The sequence below is a fragment of the Alosa sapidissima genome, chromosome 3 (genome assembly GCF_018492685.1).
Source record: "Alosa sapidissima isolate fAloSap1 chromosome 3, fAloSap1.pri, whole genome shotgun sequence".
NCBI classification, from domain to species: domain Eukaryota; kingdom Metazoa; phylum Chordata; class Actinopteri; order Clupeiformes; family Clupeidae; genus Alosa; species Alosa sapidissima.
The window spans coordinates 8,572,580-8,590,420 of NC_055959.1; the positions used below are offsets into that span (position 1 = coordinate 8,572,580).

At 45.6% G+C, this 17,841-nt stretch overlaps 2 protein-coding genes across 6 annotated transcripts in view; both read left to right on the forward strand.

Moving 5' to 3' along the window:
• The window catches only part of myo15aa (myosin XVAa), a 73,504-nt gene extending 70,065 nt beyond the window's left edge, over window positions 1-3,439 (forward strand). For all 5 annotated transcript variants that reach the window (XM_042087779.1, XM_042087781.1, XM_042087780.1 and 2 more), the window contains 4 exons: window positions 200-333; window positions 1,223-1,356; window positions 2,090-2,230; window positions 2,593-3,439. In XM_042087779.1, coding sequence (XP_041943713.1) covers window positions 200-333; window positions 1,223-1,356; window positions 2,090-2,230; window positions 2,593-2,694 — 511 coding nt within the window. In that variant the 3' untranslated portion in view covers window positions 2,695-3,439. The remainder of the gene's footprint in view (window positions 1-199; window positions 334-1,222; window positions 1,357-2,089; window positions 2,231-2,592) is intronic.
• Window positions 3,440-3,850: 411 nt separating this feature from the next.
• The window catches only part of llgl1 (LLGL scribble cell polarity complex component 1), a 35,744-nt gene continuing 21,753 nt past the window's right edge, over window positions 3,851-17,841 (forward strand). The window contains exons 1-2 of the mRNA XM_042087786.1: window positions 3,851-4,081; window positions 5,901-5,998. Coding sequence (XP_041943720.1) covers window positions 4,001-4,081; window positions 5,901-5,998 — 179 coding nt within the window. The 5' untranslated portion in view covers window positions 3,851-4,000. The remainder of the gene's footprint in view (window positions 4,082-5,900; window positions 5,999-17,841) is intronic.

Sequence of the window (17,841 nt, forward strand, 5' to 3'; positions counted from 1 at the left end):
GCCTTTAGGACCTTAGCTTTCCATAGATAACAGGAAATCTCCACCCCCACCCCTTTCCATGCACATAGACATGCGCAATGTGATGAAGTTCATACCAGTTCCCCAGTCTATATTTACCAACAATAACAGTAAGAGCTCAGTCACTAAGTCAGTGTGAGTCATACTGTATGTGATAATGTGTTCCTTCCCTCCCGGTCAGCCATGAGGTCCAGGACTACGTCCCCCAGCAGCTGTACACAGAGCAGCGGCCCCAGCAGTGGCTCAACCTCATCACCCAGCACATGCAGCAGGTCCAGCCACTGAGCCCGCACCAGGCCCGGGCCCAGTTCCTCGGTAAACACACACACACACACACACACACACACACACAGACACACACACACACACACACACAGACACACACTCACACACACACACACAGACACAGACACACACACACAGACACACACACACACACACACACACACACACACACAAGGGGCCCTAATCTGAGTGAGGATGGGCTAAGTCAGTTTGCTAATTGAACACCATGAGGAAGGACTTTTTAAGCACTTTTAAACACTAATGAGTCAGTGTTCTATGCCACACGAAAGCTATAGTTCATGCACAAGAACATTACTTCTACTAGTTGATAGACCTGACACTTTGCCCTGCCATTTACAGTAAATTAGGGCTTAAAAACTAAACATTTGTAATTCCTACTCAACCTTTGGTACATTGTACAGCATCGGAACTCTTGTGTTTTGAGTCAGTAAACTGATGTCTGAGAGAGTCATATGATTTTCTGTAAACAGGACGTAGTGGCGGCTAAACTAGATGGGATGCAGAGGTCGGCTTCAAAAGAACAGTTTAAGACTGTAGCGGTTTGGGGAGGCATGCCAGGAATGCTATAAATTGTCCAGGAATGTTTTCATGAGCCTTAGTTTTCATTTTGTAAATGATTATTTTTATATTGTTTAATCAGGGAAATTATGATGTAACTTAACTTAAGAATCTTGTGTATTTTTTTAAGATGACATAACTGCACAATCAGCATCTCCAAGCTCCCCAGTGATTGTGTGTGTGTGTGTGTGTGTGTGTGTGTGTGTGTGTGTGTGTGTGTGTGTGTGTGTGTGCATGTGTGCGTGTGCGTGTGTGCGTGACTGTGTGCGTGACTGTGTGTGCGAGCGTGCTTGCGTGCGCGTGTGTGTGTGTGGCTGTGTGTGTGTCTGTCTCTCTTTAGGTCTGGTGAGTGCATTCCCGATGTTCGGCTCCTCGTTCTTCTACATCCAGAGCAGCAGCAACAGCGCTATAGATACTCCCTGCATCCTGGCGGTCAATGAAAATGGCCTCAACTTTGTCAACAAGGACACTCACGTGGGTCAAAGAAACTCATATTCAGTGTGTGTGTGTGTGTGTGTGTGTGTGTGTGTGTGTGTGTGTGTGTGCATATGCATGTGTGTGCGTGTGTGTGTGTGTGTGTGTGTGTGTGTGTGTGTGTGTGTGTGTGTGTGTGTGTGTGTGTGTGCGTGCGTGTGTGTGTGTGTGTGTGTGTGTGTACGTGTGTACGTACTTTTGTGTGTGTGTGTGTGTGTGTGTGTGTGTGTGTGCTTGGACACACAGTGTTGCTGGATGTCATGGATATCAATGATTACATTGTAATCTGTCCAAAGACAACCCACCGTCATAAATTACAAATGTAAACCAAAAACACAAACCCACAACAATGTCTCTGTTCCCTGAATTACTGCACAACAAGATCAAATATTCCCAGTATTCAATAGTTTCCCGTGACCATGATACACAATGTGGCATTTTTGTGTTTTAGTTTGTATTTTATGTTATTATTATGTGTTATCTGTCTCTGTATGTTTGTGTGAAAGGTTTTGTTCTATCTCATTTGCGGCCCATCTTGACCAGGACTGGCAGAAGGGTTATTATATATCAATGGGACCTTCCTGGAAAGATAAACAATAAATTAAATAGAATAAACACACGTCAAGAATAGATCCGACGCCAGGTCAAGGTTGAGTGGTTTTCTCCATTGGACCTCGAGAGTAGCCTGAGAGCCCAGAGCCGGGCTGAATGTCTGGGCCTCTCTTCCCCACAGGAGATCCTGGTGAAGTTCTCGCTGAAGGAGGTGCAGTCCACTCGTACACAGAGGCCCACAGCTGGCTCCAGTTACCCATACGTGGAGATTAAGTTGGGGGACCTGATGTCTCAGAGGATCACTCAACTGCAGCTGGACCAGGTGAGGGCAACCTGAGAGAGGGAGAGAGAGAGAGAGACACACACATACACACACATACACACACACACACACACACACACACACACACACACACACACACACACATTCCACAGGCAGATGTGTATTCACATACTCATTCATACTCACATATCCATATACATGCACACTCCCACCCACACTCTCCCATTCATTCACTAACTCACACATGAACACATATTAAAACTGTGTCAGCTTACTGAGCTCACAGATGATAGATTGCCTCCCTGAAATGACCTGTATATGTCCGTGTTCATGCGCTGTGCTGTGCTGTGCTGTGCTGTGCTGTGCTGTGTGACTCACGGTCATGCCTGTGGCCCCTGCAGAGCCTGGAGCTGTGTCGAGTCATCGCCATGCATATGGAGAACCTGCTGTCCGTGCGGGAGAAGCGACTGACCCTTCCCCCAAGCGAGATCACGCTCCTGTGATGCAGCCCTCACACGTTACGCCCGTCCGTGTCACACCACGACACGACACACTGTGGGACTCATCGACCTGACGAGGAAAACCTGTGAGATTCGAGGGGATCTCCCAAGGTGTAACTAACCAGACAGGGAGTAAGGTCCAAACAGTCACTCTATCACTGTACCATAGGCTTATTTAACTGGTAACACACTTGCTATACAGGTTAAAAAAAGCAATCCCAATCCCTATAATGCAAGTTGATTTGGGTAAAAGTGTCCAGTAAATGAAAAAAAGAACCAGATTTCATCTAGTTCTGAATCGGGCCAGCTGTGGTCTGGGTGGCTGACTGTAAGTCAATCCAGGAACTTAGCAGGACAATCCCATTTTTGCCTCAATCAACCAACCCATTGGTCTGACTCTCAACCCACCTTAAACTGTAAATGTTTATAAATGTTGAACAACAACTGTGTCTACCTCCAATCAAACATATATTGGATACGTTGTGATAAGTGTAAATACATAATACCTGATTTCTATGTTCCTATGTACTGTACTACTCCACAAAATCTATGTTGTAACAGTAGGCTACCAGAATGCCATATTTTAGTGTTTTCATTGTAAATGTGCATAGTAGTCTATACCTACACAAGGATTTAGGTATTTGCACTATGTTTGGATGTTTATGTACAAAATTATATTATTGTCATTTTATGTGATCAAGAGAATCGATACCTTTATCAACAAATATAAATGCATTCAAAAATGCTATATTGTCTGAATTAATTTGTGATTTGAATATTGTCAGTCAGAGTCTCAATTAATGTAAACCTATGAAACTTTTGGCCATGTGGCATAAATCACTTTTCATTCACAAAAACAGTGTTCTTAAAAAAGGATTGATACCCTGATATTTTACAAGCGAAACTGTGTTAAAATGCAATAATCGGCTATATTGAAATACACCTCATTGGGGCCAATCGTTTCGGTTTGGGATTGCCAACTTTTCATCAATTCAACTGGCACCTTGCCGGTTAAAAAATATTCCATTCCCCAATAACCTACTCCAGAACTGATTTTCCAGCTCTCCGTACAGCTATGGGTGTGTTTTGGTGGATTGGTCACAGTTTCTTCTCCTCTGATTGGATCTCATCGACGTGGATCCTGTGAACTTGCCTATGGTCAAACTGCATAACACTGCCCCAGTACTTGCAGCGGTGTAGAAGTGAATACAATAGAAACGGGAGGCTGCATGGGAGTACTTTGATTCAAACGTAACGGAATCTATCATCTGGGACTCGGCCGTTTTAATTCTTTTCTGCCGGCTTCAGGATGATGAAGTTTAGGTTCAGGAGGCAGGGGAACGATCCCCAGAGAGAGAAGATCAAACAGGACCTCTTTGCATTCAATAAGGTACGGGTGAAATATTCGGGGGTTTGTCGCCCCCCCCCCCCCCTCCCTGAAAGCATGCATGCGGTGTCGAGTTGCAACAAAATTGTTTGACAAAATATTTTTGAGGTTTGAGGTTTGGTCTCCTTCGTTACGAACATAGAATCAGCATGTTTGTTACGCAGGAAATACAATCAATGTCAATGTCCGCGAAAATTATTCGTGGGTGAATTGTTACAATCACCGCGCCTTGCAACATTTAAAAACAAGGGCCCGGTTGATAGGCTACATTCACACGTAGACAACAACATAGACGCTAATAACCTAACAAAATTATTCAATAGTTTGGGTATTTGGTTTAGCCTGTCTGAATTGGTGTGATACAACCATGTCCTACCGCTAGACATGATAATTATTTAATTATTCGCAGGTCCACAGCAGTAACTGCGGCAAAGTTTGCAGACCGAATACCAAAATCCTCGAGAACGAGTTGTGTCCATCTGTTACTATTGTTATCCAGAGTACCGTTGTGTTTGGTACTTTAAAGTCTTGGGTTCTGTTGTCTGAAATAATTTAATAAGCGGACTATTCAGATGCAAATTCAGATGCTTGTCATTCGTCTTCCTTAAGCTTTTGTCTTTTCTGGGCAATCGTAATTGTTAAAACCTTTAGCTATGCACAAGAATAGAAGTAGCCTAGGCCTAACCCACTTAAATATCATTAGGCTATTATGCATGATAAGGGACTAAGCTTTTGGAGGGATTAATTTACTGCCACTTTAGAAAGAAACAGAGTTTTCTGCTAGTGCAGAATTCTTTTCTGGGGTGACTGAAAACATTAGCAGTTTTTAACTGATATTGGAAGGATGTAATAGCCCTATACAGTCATCGGGCGAGTCCACTAGACTAGTTATAATAGCTTGAGGTGCTTTAAGTTTGCTTGTTTTGAAGATGTGGAATAACAACCAGGTTAAGTGTCGAAGTGGTCCCCCACAAAAACACGGTACACGAGTACTAGTTATTGGCAGATAAAACTTTGCCCGGCCTGGTTAAGAAGAGAGAATGGGGGGTGCTCGGGGTAGGGGCTTGTTCTTTATGATCAGGGCCGTTCGCAGGACCGCGCACACACGGCCAGCGAGGTCAGTGGGGTTGGACTGGCACACATTAGGCAGCCATGAACTTCATGGCAAAGTGTCAAAAACGCCCCAGGGGTGACTTATTGTGAGTTACGTTGACACTCCGGATTTGTGTGCACGTATTTTAGTCGTGTGTGTGTGTTCACTGCGTCTATTTTCTGCCATCGGTTTTTTGTCTGTTGAACTGTCAGTGGTGCTGAGCGTTGATGGCAACGGTAATGCCAGCCAGGGAGCGCGCCCTGACACAGTGTGAAATGTCATAAGGCAGTCCTATCCCCATCAGCGTCAGAGACTAGCACCTCTGCCTGAACAGCTGCTGCCCCCACCTTGGCCACTTTACAGCTTGAGCAAAAGAACGAGTTTATCTTGGGTCTGTTCTGTCTAGAGGGGACAAAAAACTGAGTTATATCACTATTTTATTGAGGTCATCCCTCACCTTTTGTATTGCTGGCCTCCCCTGTGATGAAGGAAATCCCTCTCCTGTCTGGATGTTGTAATAAACCTTAGGTTCTAATATGTTTTGTTTTATGAGTCATGGTGGAACTCAGTACTTACAGCTGATATTGTTCCCTTTTTTGATTGTCAAAGCTGGCCAGTACTTCTATTATGTGTATGTTTGTACCGGTTTGTATTTTGTCTGTCTGTTGCAGGTGACATTAAATGATCAAAATAGTTAATCTCTCTCTTTTTGTCACTCTCTCTCATCAGACTGTCGAACATGGATTCCCTAACCAACCCAGCGCTTTGGCCTACGATCCAAAGCTGCAGCTTATGGCCATTGGCACCAAGTCCGGAGCCATCAAAGTGTATCCTTTTTAAAATTGGGGAAAACAAAGTGCATGTTGGTCGGCGGCTTGCGCGGTCGGCTGGATTTCTGAATGGGAGGGCGTGCGGAGACTGAACGGTCTGCACAGATTTATAAAGCACCATTTCTGAACTTTATCCCCGGTCAAGCAAGAAGGTTTATGTTGTTTTGATGGTGCTGAGTGTGCCATTGTGTGTATGCTTCTCCTAATGGAACCCCATTTTGGATTGCTGCATAGTTTTTTTTTTTTCTCCACCGAGAAATCATTGTGGGTTGTCAGTGGATTATCATAGCTCTGAAGTTCTGATTTTTCTCTCTCTCTCTCTCTCTCTCTCTCTCTCTGCTCCTCTCTCTCTCTCTCTCTCTCTCTCTCTCTCTCTCTCTCTCTCTCTCTCTCTCTCTCTCTCTGCTCCTCTCTCTCACTGTTTGGTTTAATTTCCCAAGTCGCTGAGTCACCACGAAATGAACTATTGATTTCACGGTGTTGCTAATTTTTGAGTAATGAGTGGGGGAAGTGGTTTTGGTGATGCAGAGTGTGTTTTCTTTTTTAACGCAGTGTTCTTCTGAGCATGATAAAAGCTAGCAGCCATTGCTGCGATAAGGCTTTAAATACTGCACATTCCTCTCGGTGACGTCGTGCAGGCCTCTCTCTCTCTCTCTCTCTGCAGCGGCGGCAGCACTGGCTGGCGTTGTTGTCAGCGACGACGGGGCGAGCGAGCGTACAGTAGAATCAGGGCTTTGAGCTGCTGCAGACAGCACGGCTTCTGGGGTGACTGGCACTGTCAGGCACTGCCCTGCCGAGAGAGAGAGCGGGAGGGAAAGAATGGATGGATGGAAAGCAGGATAGGGGAGGGAGTGGGATGGAAGAGCGAGGGAAAGTGACAGATAGTGAGAGGGAGATAATGTATGAGGTAGGGGGTGTGGAAAGCAGGGGAGAGAGGGGGCAAGCAGTAATAGGCTCAGGAACATAGAGGGGAGAGAGACAGAGAGAGAGGGAAAGAAACACAGACAGACAAATGTTGTAAGGATTGAATGGAGAGAGGGGGGGAAAGAGTGGTGGAGTAGTGACCAGCGAGACTCGCTGAAGCCTGAGTCATTCAGGGCGTGTTGCACTCGAGAGAGGTCTGCTGCTGTTGAGCTGTCAAATCTGTCTGACTGTCTTGGTCACTGCCCTTCAGTTCAGATTTGCCTGTCAGCAAACCACCCTGCCGACCCGTCCGCCTTGCCCTCCGCCACTGGGACCAAGAGCTCACATGACGGAACTCTCCTAGCTCACCCAGGCCTGGGTGCTGATGGTTCAAAAAGAAAGAAAAAAAATGGCCGGGGCTTCTCTGGTTTGGAGTAATGAGTGGTTTGGGTTTGCGAGCATTTCCTCCGTCTAGGCACCAGGGGCCGGTGGGGGTGTGGTGCGGTCAGAGTCCGTGTTGCAGACGCTGGGAGGGGGGGGGGGGCAGTGGGCAGTGGGGGTGGATGAAGCTGGCGCTGCCCAGCCGCATAGCTTGCATGTTTGACATCTCCCTATACTCCAGTGTTTTCCTCCTGCTCTCCCACACACACACACACACACACACACACTCGGTCTGAAATTCTACCAGGGCCCTGCTGAAGCTGATTCATGGTGCTGCGTTTGTCTCTCGCTGGGGTGTGTTCACGTTCTCACACTGCGGCGTATGCACAGCCAGGGAGTGGTTTTGTTTCATTTGAATTTGGATGAGAGATGTTTGCAGTACAAACCTCCCCAAGGGCCTTAGTGTTCTTGAGTATTTTGCATCTAATAGTCCTGCTGTCAGTTTTAACGGTGCTTTTTTGGCTCACATGTCTTTTGCTTTGAGTACTTTGTAATCAACTTGTGTCAACATGTTTTAGCTTTCTTCTAAAGAGAAAATCCCTAAAGAGAAAATCCCTTAATCAGACTTTTTAATGAAGCTTCCCTTGTTGCATTGACTCAATTATCTCTCTTACTGCTCACAGCTTGTCTATCCATCCCATACCCGAGCAGTTAAAAACACATTATCTTTCCAGCTTGTTTATAGAATGCCAGTGTTGGGTTGGAGAGTGGAGGTTAAAAAAAAAAAAGCATTTTTCTCCCCCCACTCTCTCCCTGATGTGGGGGCATGCTGTGCAGCCAGATGTGTGGTTTGCACATCAAAAGGGAGATATGGCTGTGATCTGCATAGCTTCATAGTCACAGTCCGCTACACTGTCATCGGCAGACGCGCTGGAGAAAAGGCAGGCGTCTAAAGCTCAGCAGTGGTCAAGTGTGACCATCGGGGTCTGTGTGGCAAAATCAATGGGACCCACTGTTGTTGACCTACTTTTCTATATTGAATGACAAGTGGTGATCTGTATATCAAGTATTGATCAGTTTATTATTTAATTATGTTGTAAATGCACTTCTATGATTTGGGGATAAAAAGATAGTGGCCAGCGCATTATACAGTTGTCAGTAGTAGTTGTTGTTGTTGTTGTTTTTTTGTCAGATGAAACTTTCTTTGTGGACTTGTTATGAAATAAATGGCCCAGGCTCAGTAGTGTATGTTATCAAGAATGTCAAGTCAGCATATCCCAGTAGATTGCATTGTAATGCTTGGTGTTTTGCACTACACATGGTTTTGAAGGATTTGCAACAGGTGTTTTTACCTCCAGCGTTTCCCATCTCCCTGCCTATGCTGCCTCCCTGGAGCAGTGGGGGAGCGCTTGAGGGAAGTAGCTCTATTAATGTGCTGGGTGGTTACGCTGGGAGGCCAGTGAAATAGCTCATCTTCTTTTTGAAGGCAAAGTAAACGTTATCTCAGCCATGCAAATCCAGAGGCTTCTCTGTTTTTTAGGGACTGGTCCATCTTGTGATTATGTCTGTTGACTTCCTTTTCTAAGAACCAAGCTAATGTTTTGCTGTAAGATTGCGTTTTAGGCAGAAATGGGGGAAAAAGAAAATACCCTTGTATACCCCTTTTTGTTTTTGGTCCTTGTACTTGGTTTTGTTGGGCGTATGAAATAGGAGGTTGTGTTCTCCCAAATGTGTCTTGTGGGTAGTTCTGCTAGCTTTGAGGCACTAGTGGAGGAGGAGGAGAAAAAGCGCAGGGGAGGGCTTTAAATGGAAAGTAATGAGATGGCTGGAACAGTCAGGCCGACGGGGGAGCTGGGTTCACCCCCCTGAAGAATGCATGTCATCCTGCCCCGAGATCACCCTCTGCAATGGGGAGGGGTGGTTGAGGACGGGTAAGGGGGGCAAATTCTTTCAGAGGCCTGTTGCTGGCCCTCGAACCGTGGCAATAAAGACATCTTTTGAACCGGTTTCCAAGGCCATCGCTGCAGCAGGCGGATAATCAGGATACAGCCATGATTTTTTTTTTCCGGAAGACGGCGGTCCCCTGCCTGTGTGTGTGGATTTATTCTCTCTACACTGTTTATAACGTGTGTGTGTGTGTGTGTGTGTGTGTGTGTAGAGGATGGTGGGGGTGGCAGAAGCCTGTGTTGAATCGGCCGATTTATAGAGTTTTGTTCCCAAACGTTCCTCTCGGGTCATCCCCTGTGGCAGGCCATATGTAGCTATCCATCTCTTTGTCAGGATATGAGACATTTTCTTTCTGACTGTAAGCTAGGGTTAGTTTTTTTTATTTTGTTTCCTCAATCTGCATCATATGCTCTCTGACGTGTGGTTCTCATTTGCTGTTACGGACTGACTGAGCAGCATGACTGTCTGTGAGTCTTCAGTAGTCCCCTGTGATGGGGAAATTGGTAGGCCTTCCGACATGATTTTGTGTGTGTGTGTGTGCACGTACAACATCATAATTATTCTGATTTTGCACTGTGTTCTTACATGCTGACTTCAAAGAGGCACTGACCTCAATTGGTGCTCTAGAGAACCTCTGATGGAGGAAGTGCTTGGTATTTGTTTAGAGAAAAAGCCTCAGTATCGCTCTCATCAGGGTCGTAATGAAATTTTTATTTGTTTTGCCATTTTGAATCTAGCTGCCTCGTTCTAAAATTACTTGACTACTGGTGGGGATGAAAACGGAACTAAGATTGAGTGGCATTCCGCCTGAGGTTGGATGCCAAGGATATGATGGATAACTAGCTTTGATGACTCCATTGTAGGTAGTGCTCAGGAAATTTGAATGAGCCTAGAAGGAATATCTGATCTGTGTGTGTGTGTGTGCCCCGTAATCTCTGGATGGAATTGTGTGTGTGTGTGTGTGTGTGTGTGTGTGTGTGTGTGATTGTTATTTTTTCCCACTTCTCCTTTTCCCCCTCTTTTTTGCTGTCCCTCTGCCTTATGGGTGAGTCAGCCCTGCAGGATATGATATTGAGTGGATTAATCAACAGCTTAGCTTCCTGCCATTGCTCCAAGCAGGGGTAGCCGTCTGTGGATTTGGCTATCACGTGCTGGCAAAGGCACCGTGCCATATGACGCGCATTAAAGCTAAACATTAGCTCCCCTTGCTAACATCTGGTAGACATGAACTATTTTTGTTGCTGATGATTACAGTGATACGATTAGGTCCTTCAAATAAACTTTTTTTTTCTGTTTTATTTTTAGTGCATCCTGTTTTTCAGATTGATCAGTGATTTGCAGTCATTCAGAGCCAAATATGTATGATAAGTTATAAGTGTTTTAGTAGGACATCTCAATGGCATATTATGTACTGTGTTTTATGATATGCTACAGTGATGGCTTGCCATCTCTGTATTTATTCTGCACCATTGATTTACAGTCAGAAACTGTCCACTGGAACATCTGTTTTTAGGCCAACTGCATGGTGTGTGTGTGTGTGTGTGTGTGTGTGTGTGTGGGGGGGGGGGGGTCCTCAAGTTATTTTGTAGAAATGTTCTCGCACCGCAGTAGAGGCTTGGTTGTTTGAGTGGTGCTGTGTGTCCGTGTGTGTCAGTGTCTGCTCACTGATCAGTATTCATTGGCTCATCGCCCCTCTGAGCCCACACACAGCAGTAGTCTTGGTGGCTGAGGCTGTCAGCCCTGCACCTCACAGCGAAGCGCTTAGCATGGCACACACCAACCACACCACACACACACACACACACACACACACACACAGTCGACATGGCAGCGTTGTGCTGAGGCGTTATCTCGACTCGTGTTTCGGACAGCTCTGCAGATGAAAGGCCTTAGACTGAGAGTTCCGATTTCACGAGGAGCCTCGTTCTCACACCACACACACACCGCCGCCTTCCGTGCTGATTGAGTGCAGCTGAGGCAACACACAGCAGTGCCTCTCAGGCGCCTGCATCACTATGCACACAAATACGAATGCACACATTTTCTTTCTCCCTCTCTCTCTCTCTCTCTCGCTTGCTATCTCACTCGCTATCTCTCTCTCTCTCTCTCTCTCTCTCTCTCTCTCTCTCTCTCTCTCTCTCTCTCTCTCTCTCTCTCTCTCTCTCTCTCTCTCTCTCTCTCTCTCTGCCTACTTTTCTGTTAATAGTTTTTTTTAGTGTCAGTCTCGGCCATAATCTCCTGGTCCACTCGGTGTTTAATCGACACATGCTGGATGTCTGCATACACGCTTGCAGGGTCATCCAGGGATCAAATGGGGTTTCTGCTCCAAATCCATGTCTTTCCCATTGCATTTTGAAGTGTTTGAATCGGGGCATTGCTCCAACTGCAGCCAGTGATCAACAAACCGAGACTTCTTTACTGTTTATGGGCACATAAGGCAGGACGTGCATCTATGCAGTGTTCTTGGAGGGAGGCAGCAAGGATCCTCTCCTTTTTCCAATTTCTCTTTCATCCCTTTCTTCTGTCCTTCTTCATGCTTATCTGTGCCTTCAACTCTGTTGAGAGCGATGGCTGAATATCTCTGTTTTGGACATGGTAAAAGACTGAAGATCAGATAGCATCATTCTGGTTTATTTACCTCCTTCTGAACACTCACACAAACACTTTTCTTTTCTTCACACTCTTTATCTTCATCTCACTCTGTCGGTTTTGTGCTCCATCTCCTCTCCACCAAGCCGCTCGCTCTCTGCATGGCTTTGCTCTTTCATCTGATGGGCTTATCAGTGATTTTTTCTCAGACCTCACTGCTCTGTGCTTGTGAAACAACCACTGATGTTAGGGCAACCCCCCCTACACCCCACCCCTCCTGTTTTTTAAAACTCTGGTGTCTCCTCAAATCTGCCCTCTTCTATCGCCAGCGAAAGTCTCTGGGGACGCATCAGTCACAAACCATTAGTATTCTGATGCATGGCTCGCGCGCACACACACACACACACACACACACACACACACACACACACACAGAGAGAGGGCCCAAACTCCGTTCCCCTTCCCCACACTTCCAGTTAGTTCCTTTGCCCTTAGGTCTTTCAAAAGAACCTATAGGGTCTTTTAGAAATCCAAGGACCAGCAGAACGGGGAAGAATGAGGTGAATCTTTATTGGATTCACTGGCACGCTGCAACGTTGCCAACCTGTTTTTTTTTCTTCTTCTCTCTGCCCTTTAAAAAAAAAGAGAGCACTTATTATAAGATGTCATTGTGGAGCATTTCAATAAGTAGGAAAGTTGGCTGGCTCAAGCAGGGACACATTCTTCGTTAAAAAGGCCTTTCTTTCGGCTATTGGCTTCGGGCTTAATGAGACGGGCACAAGAGCGGAAATCTCCTTCCATACGGCTGGGTCGCTTGACCTAATCTGCTGTGACGTGAACTTCAAATGGCCAGCACACTTTGGGGCTAACTGATGAGCTTGCACAGTCCGTGCTGCAGCACAGTCTCCAAAGGGTACTGAAGCAACCTGTTGCTCAAGCACAAAAGTTGTAGAGTACCTTTTTCCTCAGCTATACATTTTTATTTTATTTTCAGCGTTATGGCAAGCTTTGCCAGAATAATCCAGAACACGTTCACTTCTCATATGTTTCTGGTTATAAGGCGCCCTAATAAATTGGATTTTATAATGTTAATAATAAAAAATAATATATCTGTTCTCTGTTAATGGAGGCATGTTCTAGCTATATGTGAGCGTGAACACAGTGTCTGCTGTTTGTGTCTATTCAGACCGTGAAATTGCATTCTCTTTTGCTAAGTTAGTGGGAGCGCCTGAGCGGGTAATTGCCAGCCATTGTCGAGGGGAGAATGAGGGGAGAGGAGCCAGCTTCTCCAGCCCACGGTGTCGTGTGTGTGTGTGTGTGTGTGTGTGTGTGTGTGACTGTGCACTGTAGAGAGGCTCAAAGAGAGGGGGTGTAGGGACTAATGAAGAAACTACTCAAGGCCTTTGGAATATTCTGCTGTCTATGTATGTGTCTCCGTCTGTGTGTGTATAGTGGATGCAGAAGGGGTGGTGGGGAACATATTTGTCTATGAGCGTGCATTTGTTGGAGTGCATGTCTGATACGTTTCCTCAAGCGGATATGATCACGATCAGGAGCGTTTGGGGTTTTTTCCTTCAGCGTTCACTTTTAAAAACAACTATCATGAGTGAATAATCAGGGCGGTGCTTTTACTGGCCCTCATTCTATGTTTCCCTTTTGCTTCCCATCAGGCTGCTACGCTGATTAATGTGGTCACGACCTAAAGCAGTGATGATTCTGTCCATGTGCCAGCTTCTGTATTTGGTTTTGTCCTGCCAGTTAAACTCTTTCTTTTTTTCCCCCTTTTTTTGTGGTGGCTATATGCATCCATTTGCCTAAATGGAGTGTGTGTATCCTAGATGAGCGAACACAGCTGTCAACTGATTCTGGATCAGATTTTGCCCAAGTTCTGACTCTGCTCTGTGTCGCTCTCTGCTGCTGGTTTGGCTGAGAGTTTGTTGTTGAACAGATCTCCGTGCTTTTTGTCTAAAAGCTCCTCTTGCTGGCCCAGTCGTGGTTGAGGATCGCTGATGGTGGTTTCTGTGTTGTAACCCTTCGTAGTGAATAGTGATTGAGCAAAAGGAGTTGGTCACAGACAGTAAAAGCAGGAACTGACCAAATGATAAAGTGTCATAACTGTCTGTGTTATTTTTCATGTCGCCAGGGTCATGGAAGACTTGTTGCACAACAAGGCATAGCGTCCGCCTCTCAAGAAACAGGAAATTTCGGCCTCTTCAGTGCGTGTTTTCTTTTCCTTCATGCGAAGAGGCATGCCTCAACCGCACACAAAAAAGCGGCCTGGTTTGTCAACCCCTAGCTCTTGTCTCGTAGGCTTGGTTTCCGTCCTGAACAAGCCTCTCTCTGCAGACCTCTCCATATAGAAAGGAGGATATTGAATAGACCTGGAGTTGAACCCCAGCCAGTCGTTTTGTCTCCCATTGTGAAGGGGGGAAATGTTGGAAGTTGGAACAGGGGGAAGTAATGCACGCCGCCCCAACAGAGCAAGAGTGAGGTTCTGTTAGTGATTAATGAGGTGGGGAGGAATCTCTCTCTCACACACACACTCTCCACCCTTTTCTCACACACACTCACTCTTTCTTTCTCCATTTATTGGTCTCTCTCCCTCTGTCTGTCTGTCTCTATCCCCCTCACACACTCCCAATCTCTCCTTCTCTCTTTCTCTTTCTCTGTCTCTCTCTCTCTCTCTGTCTCTCTCTGTCTCTGAGCATCATCCAGCTGTTTGCTTTTGCTCCTCCTATCTGCTCCTCACACCCAGCACATTCTGGGGCCTCGGCTTCTCCACCATCGCCTCCACCCTCCCACAGGCTCCGTCTCGCTCCCACCACTCCCCCGCTGCACACCGCTCCGCTCGCAAAGGTCGGCCTTTTGTGCAAAATTTCATGCACTCACTCTCGTTGCTCTTGCTCTCTCTGACACACACACACACACACACCTTTTTTGAAGAGCTTGTTCTCTTTTCCCCTCTCCCATCCATCCATCCTCTGTCTGGACTCTGGCTCACTATGTCTGCAATGTTTTTCTTTTATAGGTCAGTTATACCCTTTCTCGATCCCCATCTATGTGCGTTTTCTTCTCTTCATCTTTTTCTTTCTCTCACACTCTCTCTTTCTCACACAACCTCCTTCCCTCATTTATTCCCTTATTTTGTCTTATCGCGCCAGCGAGTGACGTAAACTTAAATAATGGAGAGGAGGGGGGGAGGGAAAGGGAAGTTGTCCCCCCCCCCCCCCCCCCCCAGCCCATCTCTGCTCACTGATCACTGCTGTACACACAAAACCACTGAAGATCCATCCTGGAGTCCGTCCATGGCAAACAAACAGTGGAAGGACATGGGATGAGAGTGGTCGTCCGGATTTATTTTTAAAGCCCTCCACTGGCTTTGTTTAGTTTGGGGCTAAAAATAGGGCCAGGGTCCATCACTCATTTGTACGCTTGTCTTGAGAAGCTCTGGGCTCTCGCTGATGGTTATCGTGTTGATTTCAAGCCTTCCCATCTGTGCTACTTAACAACTCTCACTGGGCCCTTGTTTGCTGAAAAGTCAAACATTATTATCATTACTATTTCTCTGTTCGGTGCACCGAGACTCAGACCACAGATCCGGGAGTAATGAGCGATCGTAATGACTGGAATTAATTATATAATTATTTGCTGCATTGTGATGTTGGTTTCACAGAATTGGACGATGGAGGTGAGACCATGTACAACAAAGTGCACAGAGTCAGCCCTTAGCATGAAGGTGGAGGATGGTCATATCAGTATTTGGGGTAATGATAACGTATTGCAAACATATAAATTACACAATATATTATCATGGTATCTTTCCTCCCACTCCAGAGTTGCATGCTTTTCACATGCGTTCAAGTATTTAAAGTGTTCAGAAAAAAAACGTTATTGTCTATGACCGTGGTCCCCAACCCTTTTTGCACCACAGACCAGTTTAATACAGACAATATTTTCCCGGACCTTGAGGCAGGATGGGGCACAATGGCCAGGTAGTGATTGTTTAATCCAGTTAAAAACTTTGGCGCTGAAGTGCAGAGTGAACTCATGTCGGCGCTGGTGTACACCGGGCTTTAAAGATGTTTTAGTAAGTTCTCCTTCTGGCCAGAAGTGTTCTTAACCAGCTGCCTGATGGGAGCACCTGAAAGGAATGGTGGAGTGGGTGTGAAGGATCCTTAATGATGGGGTTTCTCTCTTTCTGTCCACATGACTAGGTTCTGATCCTAGAGACAGCAGTGTTGAATAGGGTGGCATCTCAAATGAGTGTCACGATCATCATGCTGACACGTTACTTCACCTGAGCCAGGCTGGTTTGATCAGAAGGATCTTTTTAGTGTTCTGGCAGTAAGGGTGTAGAATGAGTTGTAGCGTTTTAAAGATGTACAAGTAGCTTTTCAGTCGAAGTCGCTTAGGCTTACTGAAGCCCAATTATACCAAGACGGCTGAGTAGCTGGATTGTGGAGTGTTAAGCTCTGGATCATGTGTACTCACAAACACACGTGTGTGTGTGTGTGTGTGTGTGTGTGTGTGTGTGTGTGTACATTCTCATACACTCACTCGCAAGCTCACTCTCTGTTACATTTATGAATATAAATGCATGTTTTCTTTTGTCCCTTTTTCTTTTTCCGGTGTGTGTGCCTGTGATTACTAGCTCCTTTCTCTTTCTTTCTTTCTTTCTTTCTTTCTTTCTCTATCTCTCTTTCTCTCTTTCTCTCTCTCTCTCTCTCTCTCTCTTTCTCATGCACTCAGTGAGGCCAAGAGGCCCTCTGTGCTGGATGGTGCCCATGCCCCTGCGGTGGACATGAGGTTGTTCTCGTTGTCGTCGTTGTTCTCGATGGCACACAGGCCCTGCTTTGTCCATCTCGCTCTTGTCCTGACGGGGCCCGTGCCTCTCTCGGACTCTCCCTGGAACGGTCACCCAGACCTCCCTTCCCCCTGCGCTTGGATCCAAATGTTAAGCCTATTATTATTATTATTATTATTATTATTATTATTATTATTATTATTATTATTATTATTATTATTATTATTAGTGGACACCTGAACAAGAGGAAGGGGTCTATAAAAAAATGACATGTGGCCTGTTACGATCGTAACAATGTGAGATGGGCTTCTGACAGCTCTTGTTTCTGAAAGAGCAAGGTGTATATTTTAAGGCTGCAGTTGGGAGTGATTTATTGGTCTTATTGGGCGATTTGTCTTGACTGTCACACGGGGAGTCACTGGGGTTGTAGCTGAGGTTTAGGGCGAACTGGTGCAAGGGCATCATGAGTGACATGTACAGGCGCCTGTATGTAATTGTGTAAAAAGTGTCATAAAAGAGTAGATAAGTGGTTTATGGACTTGTAGCTCAACTTGTAGAATGTGGTACTAAGAAATGTTGTAAAATATGGTACTAGGAATTGTAGTAGTCTTTGGTTTCACACACAAACTGATCACTATAGTAGCAGACATATTGATCAAATATTTCATGTATGCATCTGTTATGCACTGTTGCTCTGGTGAACGTCCAGGCTTTGCCTGATTAGTAGAATTAGATCTCCAACATTGAAATGGACTCCATCCCCTCCAATGCCTTGTTTTGATGAGCCTGTACTGAATCTATACGCTGTTAACAATGCCTGCTTGATTTGAACTGGCAAGCGTGCAGTCGTCGCTTTACCCAAATGTAAATGTGCTCTCTACACTTTATGGTTTTGTAATAACATCACAAAAAATGTGAGCTGGGTATGATGTGGGAATGAAAAGCAGATCGAATGAGAGTCATTTGGGTGAATGGAGAGGATTACACAGTCTGCTATTACAGTTTTAGCTTGAGCGCAGCTGTAGAAATTCCCATAAGTGCAGTGTTAGTCAATTACTTTGCATCTTCAGATTTGTCAGTTTTGTGTCTGCCACTCCATTAGCTGCCATGCTGTAATTACTGCCTGTGGTTTTCTTGCCTTCGCTTCAAACACAAAGCAGAGCTTGGCTCTCTGTACAAAAACAGAAGGTAATTCTGCTCTGCGTGTTTGGGGTTT